General features: G+C 37.7%; 1 protein-coding gene across 2 annotated transcripts in view; it reads right to left on the reverse strand.

The window, feature by feature from the left end:
* RELN (reelin) overlaps positions 1 to 25,477 on the reverse strand; it is a 516,315-nt gene that overhangs the window by 360,024 nt on the left and 130,814 nt on the right. For both annotated transcript variants that reach the window (XM_060157241.1, XM_060157242.1), the window contains exon 3: positions 2,577 to 2,712. In XM_060157241.1, coding sequence (XP_060013224.1) covers positions 2,577 to 2,712 — 136 coding nt within the window. The remainder of the gene's footprint in view (positions 1 to 2,576; positions 2,713 to 25,477) is intronic.

The raw sequence follows: 25,477 nt of genomic DNA on the forward strand, positions 1-25,477 counted from the left end.
AGAGGAAAGAGATATGGGAACATATGTATAACTGATTCACTTTGTTATAAAGCAGAAACTAACACACCATTGTAAAGCAATTATACTCCAATAAAGATGAAAATAAACAAACAAATAAATAAATAAATAAAAAGAATGCCAGCTTGAAGAAAGAATAGGAATTTAACAATTGAATTTGAGAGAGTAAAGCGTTCTAGGCTAAGGGAAAAGCATGGCGAAAGAGAGGAAGTCATGCAATGTATAGGGAATTGTGGGAAGTACTGCCAATTTGTGCCCATCAGGAGGTGCAGGCTATGGGAGATGAGAGAAGATGATCAACAGCAAGATTTGGAAGAACCTTGAAACCAATGTCAAAGGGCTGGCCTTTAGAAGGAAGTCTTAGGATATCCAAGTTTTGAGCACTTGTGCCTTAGAAAGATTAACTGGACAACAATGTGCAAGATGGACTGGATGGGAAATAGGCTGGAGGTGAACAGACCAGTTAGGAAGCTACTGCAATCATCTTAGCAAGAGGTACTGGAAGGAAAGGGTTCAAGTGTGAAAAACTTTCTGAGGGAGAAAATGATGGGATTAAATGTCAACCACCTGGGTGGGATGAATCTCACGTTTGCAGCCTGAGTAACCCAGAGCAGTGGTCCCCAACCATCTTGGCACCAGGGACCGGTTTCATGGAAGACACGGGGGGGGTGGGGGGAGATGGTTCAGGCAGTATGCAAGTGATGGGGAGTGATGGGGAGCAGCAGAGAAAGCTTCGCTCCTCACCCGCTGCTCACTTCCTGCTGTGCGGACTGGTTCCTAACAGGCCGCTATCAGTCTGCGGACTGCGGGGGGTTTGGGGACCCCTGACCCAGAGGATAGGCAGAGAGAGAGTAGATAATCAGTGATGTGATATAAACCCTTGACATTCAACTGTGTATTATTAAGGGAGAAGAAAAGGTAGTGGTAAATTTTGGAGTATGCAGGTTTTATGGGATTTTGTTGTCTGAATAGAAGGTTGGAATAGAACACTATATTCAAGATGAATTCCAGCTCTGTTTCACCTGACTGCCCATAGAATAGCTGTTTCTGAACTGCCTTTGACCTTGTTCCATTGGCCCACTCGTCCATTCAAGAAATATTTAGTAAATGCTTACTGTGTGTGCAGAGACTATACTAGACAACTGGGGCAAATCAGTGAACAAAATAGAAATGCATTCTTGCCTTCAAGGAACTTGCATTTCAGCAGGAACAATCACACAATAAATAACATACATAATTAAATAAATGAAGTATATCATGTGTTAGAAGTGAACAAAGGGCTATGAGGGAAAAAAGAGACGACTAAGAAAGATGAGAAGCAGTGATTGTAAGGCAAGGGTAGGGGAACAATCTATATTGAGAGATGTCACAAGTCACAGACTTTGAACCGTAGTTCAGAGTTTATCTAAGGATGCTGTTGGGACATTGCTCACTACATTTCCCTGTTTCCTCTTAATGAAAGCAAAGGAGAGATTCAGTAGGTTTCTACAGAGTTCTGACTTCTTACCACCATGAATCAGCTAACTGATCACATTTTCCTCTTGGCACCAGTGGCTAGAAAGCTAAAAGCTAAATCTCTAATCTGTGGTCTTCTTCTAAACCATGTATGGAGCCTCACAGCATTTTTTTGTACCTGTTTTCATCTTATTTTCTGAATATCATTTTCCTATTGCCTTGATTTCTTCACATACTTTTATCTTATTGTGTATTTTAATCAGCTAAAATCCAATTTAGATCTCCTGAGGTATAAATAAATATGCAAAAATAAACTGCTAAAATTATTATTATTTTTTTTACACTTTTGGCCTCTTTTGACACCAAAATGAGAGGCTTTAATGTTAACTCTGTTAAAATAATACATTTAAATAGTGACTGTATATGTAACCTCATGAGAGGTATATTTGTAACCTAGCCGGACCCTATGGGGCCTTCCCAGGACAGACCACCCCATGTGCTACACCTGTCTCTTACTTGTAGAAAAACTTTAGCCTCCTAGGCCTTCCCTGAGTGCCAAAGCATAAATTTAATCAGAGAAGTAAGAAAATACGGAAACAAAGGCAAACAGCCAAGCAAGACAAAATTATAATAGTTTAGTCAAGGACCTTTAGTTCCTCCTCAAGGGCTACAGATAATATTCTGAGCCATGTCCTCTGAGCTGCTGTGTAGATACTGAAACCCCCACCAGGTGGTTAACTGTATGCTGCCCACAAATACCTTGACCCCACACCAGCTGGAACCAGAGGTTGATAATATCGACTCCTGTTTACCTCGCCATCAACCAATCAGAAGAATGTCCATGAGCTGATCATGTACCCCACAACCCTCTCCCTCACCCTGTCTTTAAAAAACCTTCCCCTGAAAGCCACTGGGGAGTTCAGGTCTTTTAAGCACTAGCTGCCTGGACTCCTTGTTTGGTGCCCTGATATAAACACTGTACTTCCCTTCACCACAAGCTGGTGTCCACAGATTGGCTTTACTGTGTGCAGGCGAGTGGACCCAAGTTTGGTTTGATAACACATTTGCCTTCTGTACCAGTCACAGACATTTTGGGTACTTACATGAAATTCACACAGCCTGTGCCAGCAGGTGGAGCAATCCAGACGAAGCTGAGGTTGGTTGTGGGCAGATGACTCACATGAGAGGCCACCACACTGCACATAAACTGGTTACCAAACTGGTGGTCAGACATGATCCCTGACAAACAGAAAGGAAGGGAAGTTGTTATAAAAACAATAAAACAAAGTCCTTATGATGGCATAATAATATTTTCTGGACATTTTTCTTTTATATTAAGATTCAACATGCTGTTTGGCTTCCCTGTAAGTTATGCAATTTTCTACTTCCTATTGTCAGAAGGAAATGAATCGTTTAAAACATTATTGTTAAGGAGCAATCTACTAAATTATTGGTATAGTATTTGCTTCATTTTGATTTTGTTGACTGGTCTTTGCCCATCAACAAAGACCACCAGGAACACGGTATAACAAGGTTGGATTTATTGGAAGTGTTTGCAGCAATGGAGACCAAATACTATTGGGAACTTGCAGGTATCTCAGTATGAGGATGTTAGGAGGAGCTTGTTAAAATATTTGGGCTTGTGTTAGGTTATTTTAGAGAGTAGGGTGATCAAGCTGGCCCAGGAATTTCCCGATTGTAGTACTGAAAGTCCTGCATCCTGGGGACCCCCTCAGTCTTGTTGGGGAGGTTCCAGGTAAAGGTGGTTTTGCCTCTGGATTTGGTACTATCAGAAAGTGGGAGCAATTTTATCACTGAGTATCTTAATTTTTATCTATGAGACATGAGGAATGGAGTAGGGCTAAAGCTGAGATCGATAAAAAAGCAGCGGCAGTCATGTTAGCATGGAGAGGGGATGTTGGTCATTTTTGTGGTTTGCACCATGTTCTTGCTTTTTTGTCTGTGTTCAGGCATGATTACAAGGTGATCTTGTTTTTGTCTCAAACCACAACTGTCTCAGAGTGGATGACCTATGAAACTGCTCATGTTCAACACGAGAACATCATGGCCTAGCTGAGTACCAAGTCAGCTCCCAGCTGAGCTATCAGGAGATGCTTATTTTCTTTTTTAATAAGGTGATTCTCTTATGTTTACCTCAGATATAAGATATTAATAGATAACTCAACACTAAGAAAATGAATAACTTGATTTTTGTAAATAGGCAAAAGATCTCACCAAAAAAGATATATAGATGGCAAATAAGCATACAAAAAGATGTTCAACATCATATGTCATTAGAGAATTGCAAATTAAAACAATGAAATGCCTCTACACACCTAATATTCAACCAAAGTCCAAAACATTGATAATTCCAAACACTGGTAAGGATGTGGAACTACAGTAACTTATTCATTGCTGGTGAGAATGCAAAATGGTATAGCCATTTTGGAAGACAGTTCGGTGTTTTCTTACAAAAATAAACATACTCTTACCACATAATCCAGAAATCACACTCCTTGGTATTCACTCAAATAAACTGAAAATTTATGTCCACTCAAAAACCTGCATATGGATGTATATAGCAGTTTTATTCATAACTGTCAAAACTTGGAAACAACCAAGATATCCTTTATTAAGTGAATGGATAAACTGGTACATCCAAACAATAGAATATTTTTCAGAGTTAAAAGGAAATGAGCTATCAAGCCATGAAAAGACATGAATAAATAAGTGCATAGTACTAAATGAAAGAAGCCAATATGAAAGAACTACATGCTATATGATTCCAACTATGTGACATTCTAGAAAAGGTAAAATTATGGAGACAGTGGTTGCCGGGGTTAGGAGGGAAGGCGGGAGGTATGAATAGGCAGAGCACAGAGGATTTGTAGGTCAGTGAAACTATTCTTTATAATATTGCAATGGTGAATACACAACACCAAGAATGAAACCTAATGTAAAGTATGGACTTTGAGTGACAATGATGTGTCAGTGTAGGTTCATTTGCTGTAACAAAGATATCACTGTGGTGCAGGATGCCTGGGAGGTTGAGGGCGGGGTGGGTGGTATATGGAAAGACGTTTTACTCAATTTTGCTGTGACCTAAAACTGCTCTAAAAATAAAGTTTATTAATTAACAAAACACTACCAGGAGTGGGCAGTTAAATAAAAAATTAATTTGTTGGCTTTGTGAACTTGGGCAAATGGCTTACTCTCTCTGAGATCCAGTTTCCCTGTCTTTAAAATGAAAACACATGTCCACTCCATCCTAAAGTTATTGTGAGAATTAAATGACTCAATACATATGACAGCATCTGGTACAGTAACCCTGTATTTGGATAGGTGCCCTGCCTACACGTCATCACAGCAGTTCACACATTGCTCCATCATACCCTGGACCATCTCTCCAGGGAGTCTATGAGGGACTAGGTCTTTAATCTTTATATTTCAAGCGACTATCACAATGTCTGGCACATCACAGGTACTCAAGAAATATTTTCTAAATAAATACAAGAATAATTTAACTATAAAAATAAAAGACAATGTAAATTATACACGTTACATCAACTAATGAAATAGAACCTTCTAGAATAGCAAGTTGTTCAGAATAGGTCATACTGGCCAAAGAAATAGAACAAGTCTATATTTTGACATATCCTAATGATGTTACTTTTCTCAAGTATATATATATAGGTATTTTTAAAGCTGTATCTTGAGACAAAAGGATGAAAGTCATCAAGCCAGAGAAACCACAAGGTTAGAGAGGATGAGAGACTCCAGACTCCCAAGGAAATCACAGAGTGCTGAAGGAGACTCAGTAGCCGTGACTCAGGAATTGCCACTCCCCTCTGGTCGGGCAAAAAGCAGGGATCCAGTGTATGGAAAATGATACATATGCAGGAGTCAGCCTGGCCAAAAATGAAAGCAAAAGTTCCAGCCACAATCATGTGGGAATGGAAATGAATCAAACAAAATAACGTTTCAGGGTTTCAGAGTCTTGCTAACAGAATTCATGTTCAAATATCTCCTCACTCCTCAAAGCTCCTCTTAGAAAGTGAGTCATGTCTAGACTGCATATTACTTGACAGAGTTTTATAAGGTAGCTATGGAGTTGCAATTGCCTAATGCCGTACCCTGGGTAAATACCCTACAGGACGACATTCTTGCAATCCAACCGTCTAGCACAGCAGTTCTCCAACTTGGCTACACAGAAGCAACACCTAAAGAGATTGAATAAATACTGGTTCCCAGACATTCTGAGTGAACCAGCAGAAAAAAAACAGTATTTACAGAATCCCTGTGTTGCATCAAACACTGGGTTAGGCCCTATGGAGGTACACAGAAGAAATATAGAACATTGTCCCTACCTTGAAATGACTTCAGCTGGGACGAGAAAACTGGAATAAACTAACATTATAAACAGAACAACTAGAAAATAAGTAAGTGTTAACTGCGTGGTATTTGCGAAAAATACAAAAGAGGAGAGAAAGAGTGATTAATGTGGACAATTATAATAATGACAACTAATGTTTATTGAGCACTTACTATGGCCTGACACTATTCTAAGCGTTTCATGAATATTTACTTGTTTAAGGCTCTTAACAATCCTATGCAGTAGGAGCTGTTATTTTCTCTATTTTACCCATGAGGAAACTAATATGATGAAGATAAATACTTGCTTACAGTTATACAGCAAGGGCAGTATAGCCTGGATTCAAACAAGCATCCTTGCTGCACAGTCAGAAATGGCACTGTAGACAACAAGGTCCTACTGTATAGGGAACTATATGCAATATCTTATAGTAAGCTATAATAGAAAAAGAAAAAAATGACTTTGTTGAAGAGAGAGACTGGAATTGAGTTTTGAGGGAAAAACTAAGATTTCCCATATTTGTTTTTATGTACATGAGGCAGGAGAGTATAAGCACGAGATCGTACCCTCAGCTCTGTCACCCGCCACTGCATGACCTTGGTCAGGTTGCTCCCTCTCAAGCTTCAGTTCCAACATCTATAAACTGCTGGTCCATGATCTCTAAGACTCCTTTCAGTGCCTTAGCTCTCTGAGTACAATTTAAATGAACAGAAGAAAGATGGGAGGACAGCTCACAAAGGCAGACATAATGAGCAGAGGTACGCATATAAAATGAGAACGAGGGGAGAGCAGTCAGCATCAGCTTCCAGTGTTCTGTGAAACACAATTTACTGCATCTGCCACAGTGATCTCCTTAATGGCTTCTGTGTCATGAAAGACATATGCCATCTAATATATGTGATTTGGAAACCTATTCTTGGATAACTTTAATTTGAATTTGATAACGAATTTAAATTTACGATGGTGCTTTCCCTTGCTGCATGCTGGATAATAGGATATATATATTGAGTTTTAATATTACTTGAAAAAGGGAAAATCAGAGCTATGATAAAAGAATTTAATTACACTGTGTATCTCAGGGAGATATATACATATAAAATATATATGTGTGTAGTGTAGCTATAATATAGATTTTATTTTCATTGTTGTGGCTATGTGTAAACTTTCATACAAAAATTTTTTCTGTGGAATTTCTTCCCCCAAAAAAGAAGCTATTCTTTTCCAAGAGAACTGGACTATGAGAGAAAGAAAGCACTTCAAGAAGTATGGCTCTCTTTGTCTAACTTTGGATGAAGAAGTAAAGGGTATTCTTCAATCTGTGAGGTTCTATGAGACCGATAACTGTCCTGATAGATTTTAAAGCATTTACATTATAGATACATTTTCCTTTTGAATATTGTGTACACACATTTGAAAAATAGGAATATTGACAATCTAACTATAATTTCTGAATCAAAAAATAACCAAGGTAACTTTTTAATATAACTCTTCCTTTGACAAAGTATGAGTGTTTTAAATTCATTAAATTCTTCAAACCATTGGATATCGAATTTAAAATTATCTAGCATCTGTCTTCTTAATCAAAGTTGTGGTTAAAGGATAGGAATCTATGCCAGAGCTTCCTTTATCCACATTATACTTCTGCAAGATTAGGCTCACGATGTCTTTAATTGTTCTAAAGTTGCTTCCATGATCCCTTTTAAGACAGTGATACTCATTTCTGTGCCTTCCGGGATGTCATTTTCCTTGACAAGTCTTCAGTTATTTTAAGTTTGTGACTAAACCTTGTATGAACTCCATTTTCCCTCAGGAATACTCTTCTATGCTTTTAATGTGCATACCTTGAGTCTTCAGAACTTTAACTAGAATTTCTATGATTCCCCCATTTTGAAAATAAAATGTACACATCCTCATAAAAGTGTAGGCTATTCACTTCCAAGAAACACCCTGAAGATGCTATTACCAAAAATAACCAATGTACTAGGAAAATTACACATTCATGTTGGGTTTATTCTATATTTTATAGATTAAAGACGTGGATTACTCAAATCGGTTCAGTTTGTAATTTGCCATAGTTAGGGTTAAAGTGGGTAGAAGCATGTCCTGGTTTTTTCATGTGATTCAAGAACTAAGATATCTGTGGATGGGATATCACGAAATAAAGGGAAAGTACATTAAGATTATAGATTTTTGGTTTGTGATAAATGTAACCTTCATATATAAAAATTATGAAATCTTAAATATTTTATTGTTTCAAACACTTTCAGAAAGTATGGCAGAGTATTTTGTCAGGAAGTTTATTAAATTCATTAACTTATGTCTGTATAAAAAGTGTAAGAACAGACAAATATTTAAGATGATTTGCTTCCTTTTATTTTCATCATTTTCTCTTTGTTTCAAAGGGATATCTAAAGGCTTACATGAGTTAATAAAAAGTAGACTGTTCTGACAATGTAGTCTGGAAAGTTAGTGTTATATTTTAAGTGACGAGAGAAAGTGAATTATGGAGTTCCTATATGGCATTCTTTAATCTTTTCATTTGATTCAAATATGAATAACTGTTTACTTGCAGAATTTGACTTGTCTATTATTTGCCTTCTTTGCTAGGTCAATGTACACAAATATTTCAACAAAGCTAAACATGATTTTATATGCTGAAAAGTAATCACCGAACTTGCTGAAAACATACTTATTGCAGCTTATCTGTGAAGTACCAGCCTGATGAAAATGGACATGAAAATAATAGCTTTCAAGTAGTGATATAAGTTAATGAAAAGTATGGGCAACCACACTCACACATATGCACTGGGTATATTTAACATTTAAAGCATTGATTTGAAGGCATTTGGTTTCAGATTTAGGTCTAGAAGGAAAAAAGTACGAAAACCTTTTAAAAATCTTTCTGGAATTGTATGTCTATGGGTATACATTAGAAATGTATGAGGATCCATGCTATTCCCATATGTCTTGTTGGTTATACACAAAGAACTTATTCTAAGTCAACCTGATTCTTTCCTCACTCACGCAGTTACAAAGGTGAGAATTCTTGCTTTTGCCTTCCCTCTTCATCCCTCTTCCGGCACTACTGTTTATCAAATGCCCTCTCTGCGCCAGGTGTTTTCCCCATGTTATTACCTTACTACTATTATAGAGGCAATAGAGGGGAAAGGTTGAGAGCACAGACCCTGGAGGCAGTCCGCCTGGGTTCAGATCTTTGCTCCACTACCAAGGAATTGTGGAATTTGGGGCAGCTTACTTAAACACTGTTCCTTACTTTCCTCTCCAGGAAAATGGAGATGATAATAATAGGGTGGCTCTGAAGATTAGATGAATATATGCACATAGTTAGCACTCTATGTGTTAGCTGTTACTATCATTCCCACTTCAGAGATAAATGAGAATTATCAAGAACCGGTGGATTTAAGTGACTTTCCAACACTTAAACAAGTGTTGATAACAGAGCTAGTGAACAGCACTGGAACACAGATCCATCTTCTATCTTACACTGTCCACTGGATTCCTCCCTCCTTGTGTCCATAAGAGGCAGTACCTCAATTCCGGGACAGACCCCTGTGTCGATCCAACCTAAATCCAAATCCAGTGATGAAATGCAAACCATCTGACAGTGAGCATGAAGAGGGCCCCTGCTCTAGGAACAAACTCAGGTGCTGTCCTCCCCCCACCCCACATTCCAACCCTCTCTCTCCAAAGATGTCAATTTCTTATCAGACAGTTTTTGGATAACCTTTGTTATCTTGCTAGACACATCCCTGAGTTAGGTACAGACGTGAGTGAGACATCTTTAGGTCAAAAGTGCTCCCCTAAGGGGCAAAGCCATCCAGTTACACTTAGGTCTATGTGGCCACTGAGTTTGACAGAGTTTGACAAAGACATTTCATTCAGTAACTTCAGCCTTTCCAAAGAGCTATGTAAAGTCTGCACTGTGTTTAACTGAAGCTCTCTGATCCACTGTTTCAAAGCATATCTCTGCTGCCTTTCCTCCTAACACTGCATACTCTGCCTCCCCTCTTAAAAGTTGCTTGGTGGTAGATAATCTCTACACGTTGTCTGCCCCCAGCCTTTCCAAACTAACTGCACCATGCTGGCTATGTGTCCAGAACTATACTCCCCTCCTTTTCACTGCTGCACTTGACTGAATCTAGATTTCCCCACACTTGGTCCTCACTTCATATTGCATTCTTCTATATTCAAGTCTCATGAGCGTTGGTCTAGTAGGTGGAAACTAAGTTGCATGCCTTCACCCTAGAAAGGAAGTATGAAAATTCTATTTGGGGACGGTGGTACTAACAATATGGGAAACTGTATAGAAATGGTGGCCAATCATAGATGGCTTATGTCTACTTCAGAGGGCAATTTCAAAGTCTATAAAGTTCTAGATTTCTTGATCCAAAAATAGCTAAAATAACTGATAGTCTTAAAAGACCACAGCTTTTAGGACTATTTCCATGAACCTCTACATTGAGTTCTTTACCCTTGACCTTGAACGGGCTTTCTGTCACAGGAAAAGTACTGCTCATAGCAGTCAATCTATTTGATGGACAGGAGCAAAAGCTCCCCATACCCTTCCTGCACAGCCTAATAGATTTCCCCAAAAGTCACATAAGGAGAGAAGATGTGTCTCTGGTTTCTGACTCCAGAGGTGTAAATCTGGAATAAATGACAGAGTTCCTGCTAAAGGAGGAACATCAATGAGCCAGCATAATATTTATTATCTCAGCTAAAGTACACTACCTACCTAGTCACTCCAATCAATCATCAACTCTTTCTGATGTTACCTCAAAGTTTTTTCAACTGTGTCCCCTCTTGCCCACCCTTCCCACCATGGCTTTATTTCAGGCTTTCATTATCTCTTTTTTTGACCAGTGCCAATGGCTCCCAAACTGGTCTCTGTATTCAGTTTTGCCTCCTCAGGTTAATTCTCAGTACAGGTATCTTTCTAAAATGCAAATCTGATTTTATCATCCTACTGATTTAAATCCTTCAGTGCAATCCAAACTTGACAAAATTAGTCCTAAGTACTTCAACATGAAATTCTGTCCTCTATCTAACTGGGCTCATCTATCATAACCCTTACTCAAACTTCATACTCTACAAAACCAAACTGAATATAGTTGTATGTACTTATCTCTGGCTTTGCTCCTGTTCTTTCTGCCTAGACCAGGGGTCAGCAAACTATGACCCACTGGTCAAATCTGGACTATGGTCTGTTTTTGTATAACCACTGAACTAAGAATAGTTTTACATTTGAAAAGTTGTAAAAAAAAATGAAAAATATGCAAAAGAGACCTACTGTTATAACCTGAAAGGCCTAAAATGCTAACTATCTGGCCATTTACAGAAAAAGTTTGCTGACCCTTGACCTAAAGTGCCCTTTCTTCCTCTGGCTTGGCTAGACCATTACTTTTCACTTAATACACACAAGATCATAAACCATCTCCTCCACAAAATTTTCCTGTACAATTCCTCCTGTATCCAAGGTTAATGTTAGAAACATTTGCATGTTCTCATAATACCCAGAGAACTGTTCTGTTATTGAAGTACTCATTGCATTACAGAGAGTTATCTGTCTTCCCAATTAGATAAGTTAGTTATATTATAAATTATTTTATCTATAAAAATTTATCATACGCACATAATAAATGTTAATGGAATGAACTTTGCTGCATAAAGGCATTGCAATTGACATCATATGGTATTACAGTAATTTAAATGATAGGAGCTCTCCGTGGTACTGGAGAGACTCTGCCTACAGCTTCTTCCCATACAATGCCCAGAACCTTTATGTTTTGTGTTTCTCAGTTACCTTCACCAGCCTCTATCATGACTTCATGACTTTGTCTGCTACTTTCTAGTCAACTTTCCATAGAATCCTAACTAACTCTTGTCCAACTCTCTTCTGCTCCAGTTAACTGTACATACCTTTTTGGTCACGGCATTTGGTGTGCACCAGATAGCCATATACTCACACACAATTTCTAGCCTCTTTGCAGTTCAAGGGCCCATGTGAATAATTTTGACCAACGGGATATGAACAGAAGTGAAGTGTATTATTTCCTACTTGAAGCACAGAGCAGAGACTGTGAGTCCTCTAGCTTCCTTTATTCCCTTGCCTTGATAGCAGTGGAAGCCACACACTGTGATAGTATAGCCACAATATGGAAATACCTTAGATTGCTGAGTCCCTGCATGGAGGACAACTACCCTGAAGAGTCTTCAACTCCTATCAGACTATTGAGATAAGCTGCAACTTGGGGGTTAATTTGTTACCAAAGCAAAACTGAATTTCCCTGATTAATACATCCTTTTAATATAACTCTTATCACACTTCATTTAATTCTATTTCCTTTATTAAATTTTAAGTTACTTGAGAAAAGTGGTTTGGTCTTACATTGATTTTGCACAGCATCAGTCAATAATTGTTTGCTAAATGAGCAGACTTCTAAGTCTGCTTTCCTCTTCTCCATAGTATTTCCTACTGTCAAAAAGAACAATAATCTGTTTACTTTACAGCAGTCAAAGGAAAACTGTGATGAATGTAAGCTGTATAGCAGTAGTCAAGAGAAAGGACTCTAGAGCCAAACTGCCTGGGTTCATGTCCCAGTTCTGCCATATACTAGCTATGTCCTTGTTAAATTATGTAAACCCCCTGTGCCTCAGTTTCCTTACACGTGAAATATGGAAAACAAACAATATTACCCATCTCATCAGGTTACATAGTTAACGCATGTAAGTGTATAGAACAATACCTAGCCCATAATAAATACTACATAAATGTTGGCTTCTTCTACCTCATTAAAACTTCTTGTTAGGGGCCCTAAATTTCTATCCATGTCTCTAGAAACTTACAGAACAAATATTTTTCTGGTAAAGACATTTCATTCAGTAAGTTCAGGCTTTGTTTTCTTACAGAATTAACTAATAAGTTAAAAAATATTAAATCATACAATATAAAAAAATTACAGCTTTGTAAAACATTATAATTATGGCAAGCACTTTATCTATATACATCATAGTGGCAGTTTATGTGCTGTAAGAAAGCACCGTCACTTAATGAATGAATTGATGATCTATATTTCATCACGTTTTCAATTCTACTGATTCCAAATCAGATAAAATAAATATCAATAAATTTTTAAAGACAGACCACAAGGAAATTGCTTTCAAATATGATGTATACTACTTTCATTTAAATTTTGTTAAAATTCATACTCCACTGAGGCAATAATTTGAATATTCTATCAGAAAAATGAGTTTTTCATATTCCTCAAGGCTAAATGACTGCAAAGTAGTCTTAGAAATTTAAAAATTCCTTTCATATTTAAAACATATTAGAAGGGGGCAGAGTCAAGATGGCAGCATGGGAAGACACAGAGTTCACGGTCTCCTCACAACTAGGGCATCTGCTGGACGCTGGTGGGGGACCTCGAAGCCCAGGGAGATGGGAGGAACCCCAAAGCGAACCGCGTGCGGGATCTTGGTCCACGAGCCGGGGGTCAGGCCAAAGCTCCTGCAGTGGGAGCTCTGAGTCTGAACCACTGGACTAACAGAGAACCTCAGACCCCAGGGAATATTCATTGGAGTGAGGTCTCCTGGAGGACCTCATCTCGGGACCAAGACCCAGCTCTACCCAACAGCCTACAAACTCCAGTGTTGGAAACCTCAGGCCAAACAACCAGTAAGACAGGAACACAATCTCATCCATCAAAAAAAAAAAAAAACAATGAGATGGCAAAAAAATATCTCACAAATGAAGGAGCAAGGCAAAAACCTAGAAGACAAAATAAATGAAGAGGAAATAGACAATCTACCTGAAAAAATTCAGAGTAATGATAGTAAAGATGATCCAAAATCTCGGAAGTAGAATGCAGGCACAGATTGAGAAAATACAAGAAATGTTTAACAAAGATCTAGAAGAACTAAAGAACAAACAAACAGAGATGAACAATAACTGCAATGAAAAATACACTGGAAGGAATCAGTAACAGAATAACTGAGGCAGAAGAACAGATAAGTGAGCTGGAAGACAGAATGGTGGAAATAACTTCTGAGGAGCAGAATAAAGAAAAAAGAATAAAAAGAATTGAAGACAATCTCAGAGATCTCTGGGACAACACTAAACACACCAACATTCGAATTATAGGGGTCCCAGAAGGAGAAGAGGAAAAGAAAGGGTCTGAAAAAATATTTGAAGAGATTATAGTGGAAAACTTCCCTAACAAGGGAAAGAAAAGAGTCACTCAAGTCCAGGAAGTACAGAGAGCCCCATACATGATAAACCCTAGGAGAAACACACCAAGACACATATTAATCAAACTAACAAAACTTAAATTCAAAGAAAAAATATTAAAAGCAGCAAGGCAAAAGTAAAAAAATAACATACAAAGGAATCCCCATAAGGTTATCAGCTGATTTTTCAGCACAGACTCTGCAGGCCAGAAGTGAGTGGCAGGATATACTTAAAGTGATGAAAGAGAAAAACCTACAACCAAGATTACTCTACCCAGCAAGGATCTCATTCAGATTTGATGGAGAAGTCAAAAGCTGTTCAGACAAGCAAAAGCTAAGAGAATTCAGCACCACTAAACCAGCTCTACAACAAATGCTACAGAAACTTCTCTAGGCGGGAAACACAAGAGAAGAAAGAGACCCACAAAAACAAACCCAAAACAATTAAGAAAATGGTAATAGGACCATACATATAGATAATTACCTTGAATGTAAATGGATTAAATGCCCCAACAAAAGACACAGACTAGGATGAATGGATACAAAAACAAGACTCATCTATATGCTGTCTACAAGAGACCCACTTCAGACCTAGGGACACATACAGCCTGAAAGTGGAGTGATGGAAAAAGATATTCCATGCAAATGGAAACCAAAAGAAAGCTGGAGTAGCAATACTTGTACAGATAAAATAGACTTTAAAATAAAGAATGTTACAAGAGATAAGGAAGGACACTACATAATGATCAAGAGATCAATCCAAGAAGAAGATATAACAATTATAAATGTTTATGCACTCAACATAGGAGCACCTCAATACACAAGGCAAATGCTAACGACCATGAAAGAGGAAATCAACAGTAACACATAATAGTAGGGGACTTTAATGGCCCACTTACACCAGTGGACAGATCATCCAAACAGAAAATAAATAAGGAAACACAGGCTTTAAATGACACAACAGAACAGACAGATTTAATTGACATTTATAGAACATTCCAGCCAAAAGTGGCAAAATACACTTTCTTCTCAAGGGCACATGGAACATTCTCCAGGACAGAGCACATCTTGGGTCACAAATCAAGCCTTGGAAAATTTAAGAAAACTGAAATCGTATCAAGCATCTTCTCTGACCACGACGCTATGAGACTGGAAATCAATTACAGGAAAAAAACTGTAAAAAACACAAATACATGGAGGCTAAACAGTGTGCTACTAAATAACCAAGAGATCACTGAAGAAATCAAAGAAGAAATCAAAAAAATACATAGAAACAAATGACAACAAAAACACGAGGACTCAAAACCTATGGGATGCAGCAAAAGCAGTTCTAAGAGGGAAGCTTATGGCAATTCAATCTCACCTCAAGAAACAAGAAATATCTCAAATAAACAATGCAACTATACATCTAAAGCAACTAGAGAAAGAAGAACAAAGAAAACCCAAAGTCAGTGGAATGAAAGAAATCAAAAGTTCAGAGCACAAATAAATGAAATAGAAATGAAGAAAACAATAGCAAAGATCAATAAAACTAAAAGTTGGTTCTTTGAGAAGATAAACAAAATTGATAAACCCTTAGCCAGACTCATCAAGAAAAAAAGGGAGGACACAAATCAATAAAATTATAAATGAAAAAGGAGAGATTACAACTGACGCTGCAGAAATACAAAGGGTTTTAACAGACTACTACAAGCTGGAGGAAACATACTCCCTGACTTCAAACTACACTACAAAGCTACAGTAATCAAGACAGTATGGTACTGACACAAAAACAGAAATATAGATCAATGGTACAGGTTAGAAAGAACGCAATATGGTCACCTAATTTATGACAAAGGAGGCAAGAACATAGAATGGAGAAAAGACAGCCTCTTCAATAAGTGGTGCTGGGAAAACTGGACAGCTACATGTAAAGAATGAAATTAGAACACTCCCTAACACCATACACAAAAATAAACTCCAAATGGATTAAAGACCTAAATGTAAGATTAGACACTATAAAACTCTTAGAGGAAAACATAGGGAAAATACTCTTTGACATAAACCACAGCAAGATATTTTTTGACCCGCCTCCTAGAGTAATGAAAATAAAAACAAAAATAAACAAATGGGACCTAATGAAACATAAAAGCTTTTGCACAGCAAAGGAAACCATAAACAAGATGAAAAGACCACCTCAGAATGGGAGAAAATATTTGCAAATGAAACAACGGAAAAAGGATTAATCTCCAAAATATACAAACAGCTCATGGAGCTCAACATCAAAAAAACAAACAACCCAGTTAAAAAATGGGCAAAAGACCTAAAGACACCAAAGAAGACATACAGATCGCCAAGAGGCACATGAAAAGTTGCTCAACATCACTAATTATTACAGAAATGCTAATCACAACTACAATGAGGTATCACCTCACACTGGTCAGAATGGCCATCAAAAAATCTACAAACAATAAATGCTGGAGAGGGTGTGGTGAAAAGGGAACCCTCCTGCACTGTTGGTGGGAATGTAAATTGTTACAACCACTATGCAGAACAGTATGGAATTCTTAAAAAACTAAAAATAGAACTACCATATGACTCAGCAATCCCACTACTGGGCATATACCCTGAGAAAACCATAATTCAAAAAGAGTCATGTACCACAATGTTCATTGCAGCTCTATCTACAATAGCCAGGACATGGAAGCAACCTAAGTGTCCATCGACAGATAAATGGATAAAGAAGATGTGGCACATATATACAGTGGAATATTACTCAGCCATAAAAAGAAACGAAATTGAGTTATTTGTAGTGAGGTGGATGGACCTAGAGTGTGTCATACAGAGTGAAGTCAGAGAAAAACAAATGCCGTATGCTAACACATATTTATGGAATCTAATAAAAAATGGTACTGATGAACATAGTGGAAAAATAGAGCAGGAATAAAGACGCAGACATAGAGAACGGACTTGAGGACACGGGGAGGGGGAAGGGGAAGCTGGGGCGAAGTGAGAGAAGCATCAACATATATACACGACCAAATGTAAAATAGATAGCTATGGGAAGCAGCAGCACAGCACAGGGAGATCAGCTCTGTGCTTTGTGATGACCTAAAGGGGTGCGATAGGGAGGGTGGGAGGGAGGATTAAGAGGGAGGGGATATGGGGATATATGTATGCATATAGCTGATTCCCTTTGTTGTACAACAGCATTGTGAAGCAATTATACTCCAGTAAAGATGTATTTAAAAATAAAACATATTAAGAAAAGAAAAAGAGATAAAACACAGCTATTTTAAAATTTATTATAATCTATTAACTCAAATTTAAGCAAAGCATATTGGTGTGACTAAAAAAAAATGATGCTGGGATTACTTGAATATACACTCACTTGAATGTTCACCAGCAAGGTTCTTAACAAAGCAAGTTTTTGGTAAAGCTAAATTTAAATTTTTTCTCCCCTGTAGTTTTCATTTATTTTTAATAAATCATGCCTACTTGAAGCCTTCGAAGTTTCTTCTTTACGTACAAATTATACCATTCCAAGCTTCAGTTTGAATGATTATGTTTCCATTGTATGGCTTCTTTTAGGCTTTATGTAAAATATATAAACTTTAATGTGAACTTGTAACCATAAGTCTTATATTGCTGGTAAAGTTTACATCATTTCCAGTTTGTATTCTTTGAGAGAAAGAAATTTAATTTTAGGTTAGGAATTATCTATCTACAGTTTCTAACTGAAAAGGCAATCACCTAAACATTTTTTAAAAGAATCCATTTGTATACCTCTATTCATAGTTGGGAAGGAAATATTAGAATTTTTATATTTTTACATCAAATGTGTATGTTCTATAATATACAAAGTAGGTAAGTACAGGAGTATATGATAGAATTTAGAAATTAAAAGTAAATAAATAGGAAAATAATTATACATTCATGTTCAAAAATTTTACTAATAGAGGAGTCCAATTAAAAGAAAAATTTTGCTATGCTTGGTTTAGAGCCTTCACTAGGTCGGGGAGGAAATTAAGAGATTTAGTGTGAATAACTGTCTCTCTTGTGACTTTCTGACATCAGGGAATCATCAGATTCTTAACTTATTCTCCTTTGGTTGGTAAGGAGATACAAATAGTGATGGGAATAAGGACAGAAAAGGCTGTGATTTGAGCCCATTGCTGTATTTTTCAAGGGAATGTAAGGCGAACATGTCAGGGGAGCATACCAGAAGCCTGAAATCAGCAGAATGTGTTTCTGATTAGTCTGTTATGGAATTATGATCTACCCTGAAGATGCCAGATTTCTGCCAACAAAAGTTAAAGATTCCTTGAGGGCTTAACACAATGGAAGACTCATGCACAGATATTGGTAATACAAAGCAAACTACTCTAAGGATCATTATTTTGTGAGCCCAAAGGGATAGCAAATGCTTTGGGGACAGAATCAATAAACAATGACAGCAGCCTTTCAGCTTGGTTTTGAAAGGGAAGTATAATTCTGGAGGGGGGCTTGTTGCGAAAGGAGCAGCATGCTCGAAGTGGAAAAGTGCTGGGAGAACAAGGAGAAGTGGGAGTGGCTGGAATACAGTGCCGTGCATAGCAGGCACAAGGCGGGGGAGGGCTGGAAAGGCAGTCGAGGCCAGAAAGGAAGGCCCTTGAATGCCTCACTTAAAAATTTGCACTGCTGCAGGCACAATGAAGAGTGATTACTGGAATTTTGTATATGCAGAAGGAAATATTAAAATGGTAGTGGTGTGTAAAATGGATGGGTACAAACCAAAGAGCATAAAGGACAGTGCCTGGAAAATTACTGCAAGAGATCTAGCAAGGCATGAGAAGGGTTGGAATTCTGGTGTTAAGAGAAAGGTTTTTATTTGAATTCATTGCTTTATGCCTGGTATTAGTGTACTGGGGCTGCTGTAACAAAGTATCACAAGCTGGGTGGCTTAAAACGACAGGAATTTATTGTCTCACAGTTTGGGAGGCAAGAAGTCCAAAATCAAGGTGTCAGCAGGTTGTTTCTTTGTGAGGGCTGTCAGGGAAATTTTGTTGATGCCTCTTTCTTAGCTTCTGGTGGGTCCAGGAGTTCCTTGATCTATAGGTACATCATTCCAATCCTCCACTGTCACATGGCATTCTCCCTGTGTCTCTGTATCTTCTTACAATTAGGACTTCATAACACAACTCAAATAAATGTCGAGGGTCATGAGGAACTGCAGTGCTCTCACTCAGAGAAATATGTTTGTGATTAGTGTTCTGTGACTCAGGGTTAGGTATTGAGGCAATGCTTTATTAAGATGCTACCATATAAGAATAACTCATTTTCTAAATATTGATTGATTTTACGATTCAGACTTGCCTAAAATGCAAAGTATAATAGAATGTAACATCACATAAAATAATGAGGGGTATTACTTAGAAGCGTGGGCAGCAGGAGGGGGAGAGATAATTTACATCAAAAAACAAATATATTGACAAAAAAGTCTAGAAAAAAGTTCTAGATTTGCAATTGGAAACTGCATGCAGGAGTCCACATGACTTTTTGAAATTAATATGTATCTTTACAGAGAGGTAACCCATTGTCATCCATACAATTTTTTTTTTAATATTGAAAATCACTGGCTAACATAAACTCTAAAAGAACATATAAACAGTTACAGTATAATGATAATCAAACATTTCATTAAAGACCTTCAGACAGGAAGAAGTCATTTGTACCTAGCAAAAGTTATTAGTAAAAACTATCCTAAGTTTACTTGCCAACACAATTAATTACACTACTCCCCCCCCCGCAATACTGCCACCCCACCCAACATGTTATTGATGAGAGCCAGGCAGAGTTTCAGCTTACATGACAATATGATTCTTTACAAAGATATCACAAGAGGTGACATCAAGATCTCTTTCTAAAGACTGGAAATATGACTAACTAAGCTATCATTGAATGTAGACTTTAGGAATTTTTTTTTAAGCAATGAGAAGTTCTCTATGAAAGACTGAGATTGCATTTCATGAAAGAGTGTGGTTGCAAAAAGCCCACCCACACTGTCCAGTTTTTAGAGGAAGTTTATTTGGCCGCTTTTAAGCAGACTGTTTTTTTCCTTTCCATGCAAATTACAGGGGTGTAATAGTCTCACCTGGGGGTATAGGGATTTACAAACACAATTCCAATTACAAGGAACAGGATTTGCCCACGTAAGGGCCTGCTCAGAGGGCTTCTAATTTGTAGTGTCCCACCCCCACCTCCGCCCGAGGCTAAGCATAATTCTGTCCACATATGGAGAGTGCGTGGATGCCTGTGACCAGTGCACCAGGTGGGAGGCTTGGAGCTTGCAGTCAGGGAGGCTGAGCAGATGATTTACAGCTGACGTCTAAGAGCTCCATAGAGAACCTCCAAGCACTGCACTAAATGCCGCCAATCAGACAAACCCGGTGGTGGCAAATGGGCTTGGCATTAACAACAGAAATAAAATATGCTAATCAGTTGTTCTGCTCCAGGAAAACAGGTCACCAGGGAAGGGGTTGGGAGGGAAGCCACATCTTTAAGGATATGCAGAAGTTTTTGGTTAAATTTCGACATTTATCTCTAGTCATGACTTCACTAATATTTCTACCTCATTTACGACCTACTAATGTTTTATGCAACTACCCTCTTCAGCAGTCTCCTTGGAAATCTTCAAATCCACTTCTATGGTACCAGCAGCTACCATAGCTACCAGCGGCTACAGCAACTGTGGCATTTAAAATACGTATAACATGTCTACTTCATTTTAAAATATTCTCTATGGGATGCAGTATAGTGTAACAGTTAAGTACAACAGGGTCAGCACTAGGCAAACTAGGTTCAAATCCAGTCTCTGCCGTTTAATAGCTGTGTGATCTTCGTCAACTTAAAATCTCTAGGCTTCCATTTCCTCACCTATAAAATGGTAATGTAATAATAATTAATTTTTAGAATTACTGAGAGAATTAAATGAGTTACTATAAGCATAGCTCTTGGAATGGTACCTGGCACACAGTACTCAACAAACGTTAGCTACTGTAATTCAGTACACTGTTCACCTTTGACATGATAATTGCATTCTTAAGTATAATACTATAAAATTTGAGTATTCAAGCCAAATACTTTGATGGCTTATAGTGGGGTCTAGGAGTTAGAAGTATGCAGAAATAAGAGGTAATGGGAGCATTGTGGTTTTTTGTAGTTGTAATTATATAGTTACAGAGCCTAAACGTCATGAAAACATAAAGTATTTGATTAAACTTAGACTATTCACAAAAGCCTTTCCTTTCTGACCTGAACCAGCACTGTCATTAGTGTATCCCTTACTGGATATCTTTATTGCATCACCTTGATTACCCATTGCTTTATTACACAAACACAGAGACACTCCAACAATGTAGCGATGGTGCTCCCAAAGCTTTTATTCTTCATTATAGCAAATGTTGACGATGTGACTCAAATTTTATTTACTAATTAACTGATCCTATTATGTCCAACTGGCCTTAGAAATGATTACTAGCCCCCTAGGAAAAAAAATCCTTGTATGTTTTATTACACATAATGAAGACCTGAGCCCAGGCTTGCCAAAGACAATAGAAGACTGGTGATAAAATACCTCAATTCTATATTTTCAAGTCTTCACAACTGTGGGGCAGTCATTGAGATTGCAGCAAAAATTTGTGGTGCAGTCGCTGAGATTGTAGCAAAAATTTGATCCTTTTAGCTTTAAAACTGAAGGGTAAAAAGAGGGGAGTGGATAGAGGGGAGGGGCAATAGAGGGGTAGGGAATTAAGAGGTACAAACTATTAGGTATAAAATAAGCTACAAGGATATATTTTACAACACAGGCAATGTAGCCAATATTTTATAATAACTATAAATGGAGAATTACCTTCACAAATTGTGAATCACTATATTATACACCTGTAAGTTATATAATATTGTACAGCAACTATACTTCAATTTAAAAAAAGCTGAAGGGTGGAAAAAAACTGGCCAGTTGAAAGGATAGAAAAAAGTAGAGAAGACTATAGAAATTATCAGATTCGTTTTAGTGAGAAAAAAATGCATGTTTTGTGTACCTTTTGAGTGTGTGCAAAAAACCCTGACACTAATGCTACTCAAAAAATGGCCACTCCAATTTCACCATGATGATGCTCTGCACTTTTGGTACCTTTAAAGGTTTCACATTTAGTCTTACAAATACTGGATTATATATAATGTAAGTATAATGTTAATTGAATTTTTAACATGGCGCACAACGTATACAATTTTATTTGATTTCCCCTCGTAAAATAACTTTATGGCAACTGAACTTTTTTTCACAAAACCTAGAGTCCTAATCTTGATTTTGTTTCTGTGTCAGATCTATAGCAAGCTTCCCAAAATTGAATAAATGGAGCACAAAACATAGTGACAGAGGTTTTAGGATTTGTCTGACTTGCTTTCAGCTCACTGAGAAAAGATTACAGAGCGAAGATAAGATATCCAATGTTAAGACACTGAGACCACTTCAGTTTTTTTTAAATGTGCACAATGACAACAATTAACATTCCTCAAATCCCCATGAACAAAATGTCAAAGCAATATAAGTAAACCATTAAGCTATATCCTCTAAAGGCATTAGTACAATTACTTATTTTATTGGCTTTGAAGATGCAAGCCAAGCCATGACAAACTGAATTGGACATATGCTGTTCATTATATCATAACTATAAATGGAAATATTTATATTTCCCCAGATGTTTCTATCAACAGCAGAAGGTAATTAATTATGACAAGACTAAAAAATAATAAGAACAAAAAAAACACTGAAATAACTTTACACTCCCCTCAAAACACTTAATATTCATCAGATTATGAAATCTGTGAGGCAAATACTTCAACACTTCTTTGCTATGTTCCCTAAGGGATTAAGGTATTTAAGTTTTTATTTTAATTATAACGTGTAGCAAGCCAATTATTATATGGAGTAAGTCAGTGAATGGGATCACACTGCTTTATGGGTCCTGTGATAGTACTGAGAAATGAATGTTCAGATGCTGGAAAACATGTAATGAGGAAAAACCTGTTGAAGGAGTCTCTGAAGTGATAAGAGTCTCATTAGGCTAGAAATAATAATAAGAAGAGTAAGAGCTACATTTTTTTTTTTTTTTTTTCCGGTACACAGGCCTCTCACTGTTGTGGCCTCTCCCGTTGTGGAGCACAGGCTCCGGATGCACAGGCCCAGCGGCCATGGCTCACGGGCCCAGCCACTCCGCGGCATGTGGGATCCTCCCAGACCGGGGCTCGAACTCGTGTCCCCTCATCCGCAGGCGGACTCTCAACCACTGAGCCACCAGGGAAGCCCAGAGCTACAATTTATTGATGCTTACTCTATTACCTGCACTTTTTCCCCCCCAATAAATCCTCACAACAACTCTGTGAAGTGGCAGCGTGGTGTGATGGAGCTGGCTTATACAGGCTACAGAACGCTGCTGATTGAAGCTGAATGTCTCTTCCCAACTCTTCCCAATTCAGTGACATCACACTGGTAGCTTGAAACTGGCCATGGTGTGAGGCTTTACATCAGAGAAACTGCCACATGATACAAATCAAGATTTCTTTTCCCCCGGAGAGTGGGTTCTTAAACGTTTACCAGCACACCACTGACAATAGGTATAATTATTCCCATGTTACAGAGGAGGCAACTGACACTTAACATGGTTAAGTAATTGGATCAAAGTCACAAAATTCAAGCCTGAGATTTGCCTCAAAACAATCCAGTGGGAAAAGGGAAAATGAGTGATGTTCTGAGTTTGATGATCGTTGAAACTGGGTGACAGATGCATGGGGGTTCCTTGAGCTATCATGTCTAGTTTTATACTGAGTAAAATTTTCTACAACACACACACAATACTGACACTTGAAGTAACAAATCAATTTAACATAATAAGTCACCCACTGAATCAGAAGTTGAAGAGGTAGGATTCAGTAATCTTTTTTAATGTCAAAAGTTGATAAACACTGCTTTACACTACTATTTCTTTACAGGAAAAAAAAACCTAGAACAACCCAAATGACTATTAATAGGGGATGATGAATAAGTATGGTACACACAATGAAGTACTATACAGCTATAAAAAAGGAACGACAAATGTGTCTATACATTACTATTGATCGGTGTCCTACAGATATTAATTTTTTTAAAACAACATAGATATAGAAATTATGTATGTATATTTATGTTTAGATTATTGTTATCATTATTTATCTATGAGGGGGAAGAAGATATACAGATATAGACGTTGATACAGATATACACAAATAGAGAGACATTTGTTTATATTATAAAACAAACAAAAAACCCAATAATTTTTTAAATGATTACATAGAGGGGGAGGAATGAAACACAAGAGAGAAACTAGACTTCTTAGAATAAATCTTGTTTTGTGGATTCTACAGATACTTTTAATCATGTGAATTATTTGTGTAATTCTGAAACAAAATTAAATAAAAAACAATCTCTAATAATCGAAAGTAAAATTAAGCATATTAATTAACTGTATATTTACTTGGTGGCACAATTACAGAGAAAAACTCTGTAATTTTCTCACACATCCCAGCAATTCTCTGGACACCAGCTGGGTGTCCCACAATTCAACTCAATTTTGACACTATCTACCTGGAGATAGCATCAGATCCCACAGGTTAAGGGTCAGTCCTATAAAGAATGCCCTCACTCTGCCCTGACTTCACATGCCAATCGCCTATGCTTATCACCTATGCTTCTGGAACAATCAGCTACAGATTGGAGGTTCCAAGAACCCCTCCTTGGACTTCAGACACTGGTCTCAAGTCCAGGTTGTTACCTGTACTTCTCAGTAACTGGCTACAAATCAGAGGTTACCAAGACCCCCTCCTAAGGTTTGATTTATTTGCTAGGGCGGTTCACAAAACTCAGAGAAACATGTTACTTACTAAATCACCAGTTTATTGTGAAAGGATATAACTCAGCAACAACCAGATGAAAGAGACGCATTGGGTAAGGTATGAGAAAGGGGCACAGAGCTCCCAGGCCCTCTCCAGATGTGACAAATTTCCACCTGGAAGCTCTCTGAGCCCTGTCCTTTTGGGTTTTTTATGAAGAATTCATTACACAGTCACGACTGATTAAATCATTTGCCATTTGTGATGATTCAACCTCCAGCTCCTCTCCCCTCTTGGGAGGTTTAGAGGGGTGGGAAGGTTTACTGAAAGTGCCAACCTTCTAATCACATGGTCACCTCTGCTGACAAACAAGCCCCATCCTTAGGTTACCGTAGGCCTTTCTAAAAATCACCTCATTAACATAACAAAAGACATTTAAATGGCTCTTATCGCAGGAAATTCCAAGGGTTTTAGGAGCTCTGTGCCAGCAACTAAGTC

The sequence above is a fragment of the Lagenorhynchus albirostris genome, chromosome 8 (assembly GCF_949774975.1).
Source record: "Lagenorhynchus albirostris chromosome 8, mLagAlb1.1, whole genome shotgun sequence".
NCBI classification, from domain to species: Eukaryota; Metazoa; Chordata; class Mammalia; order Artiodactyla; family Delphinidae; genus Lagenorhynchus; species Lagenorhynchus albirostris.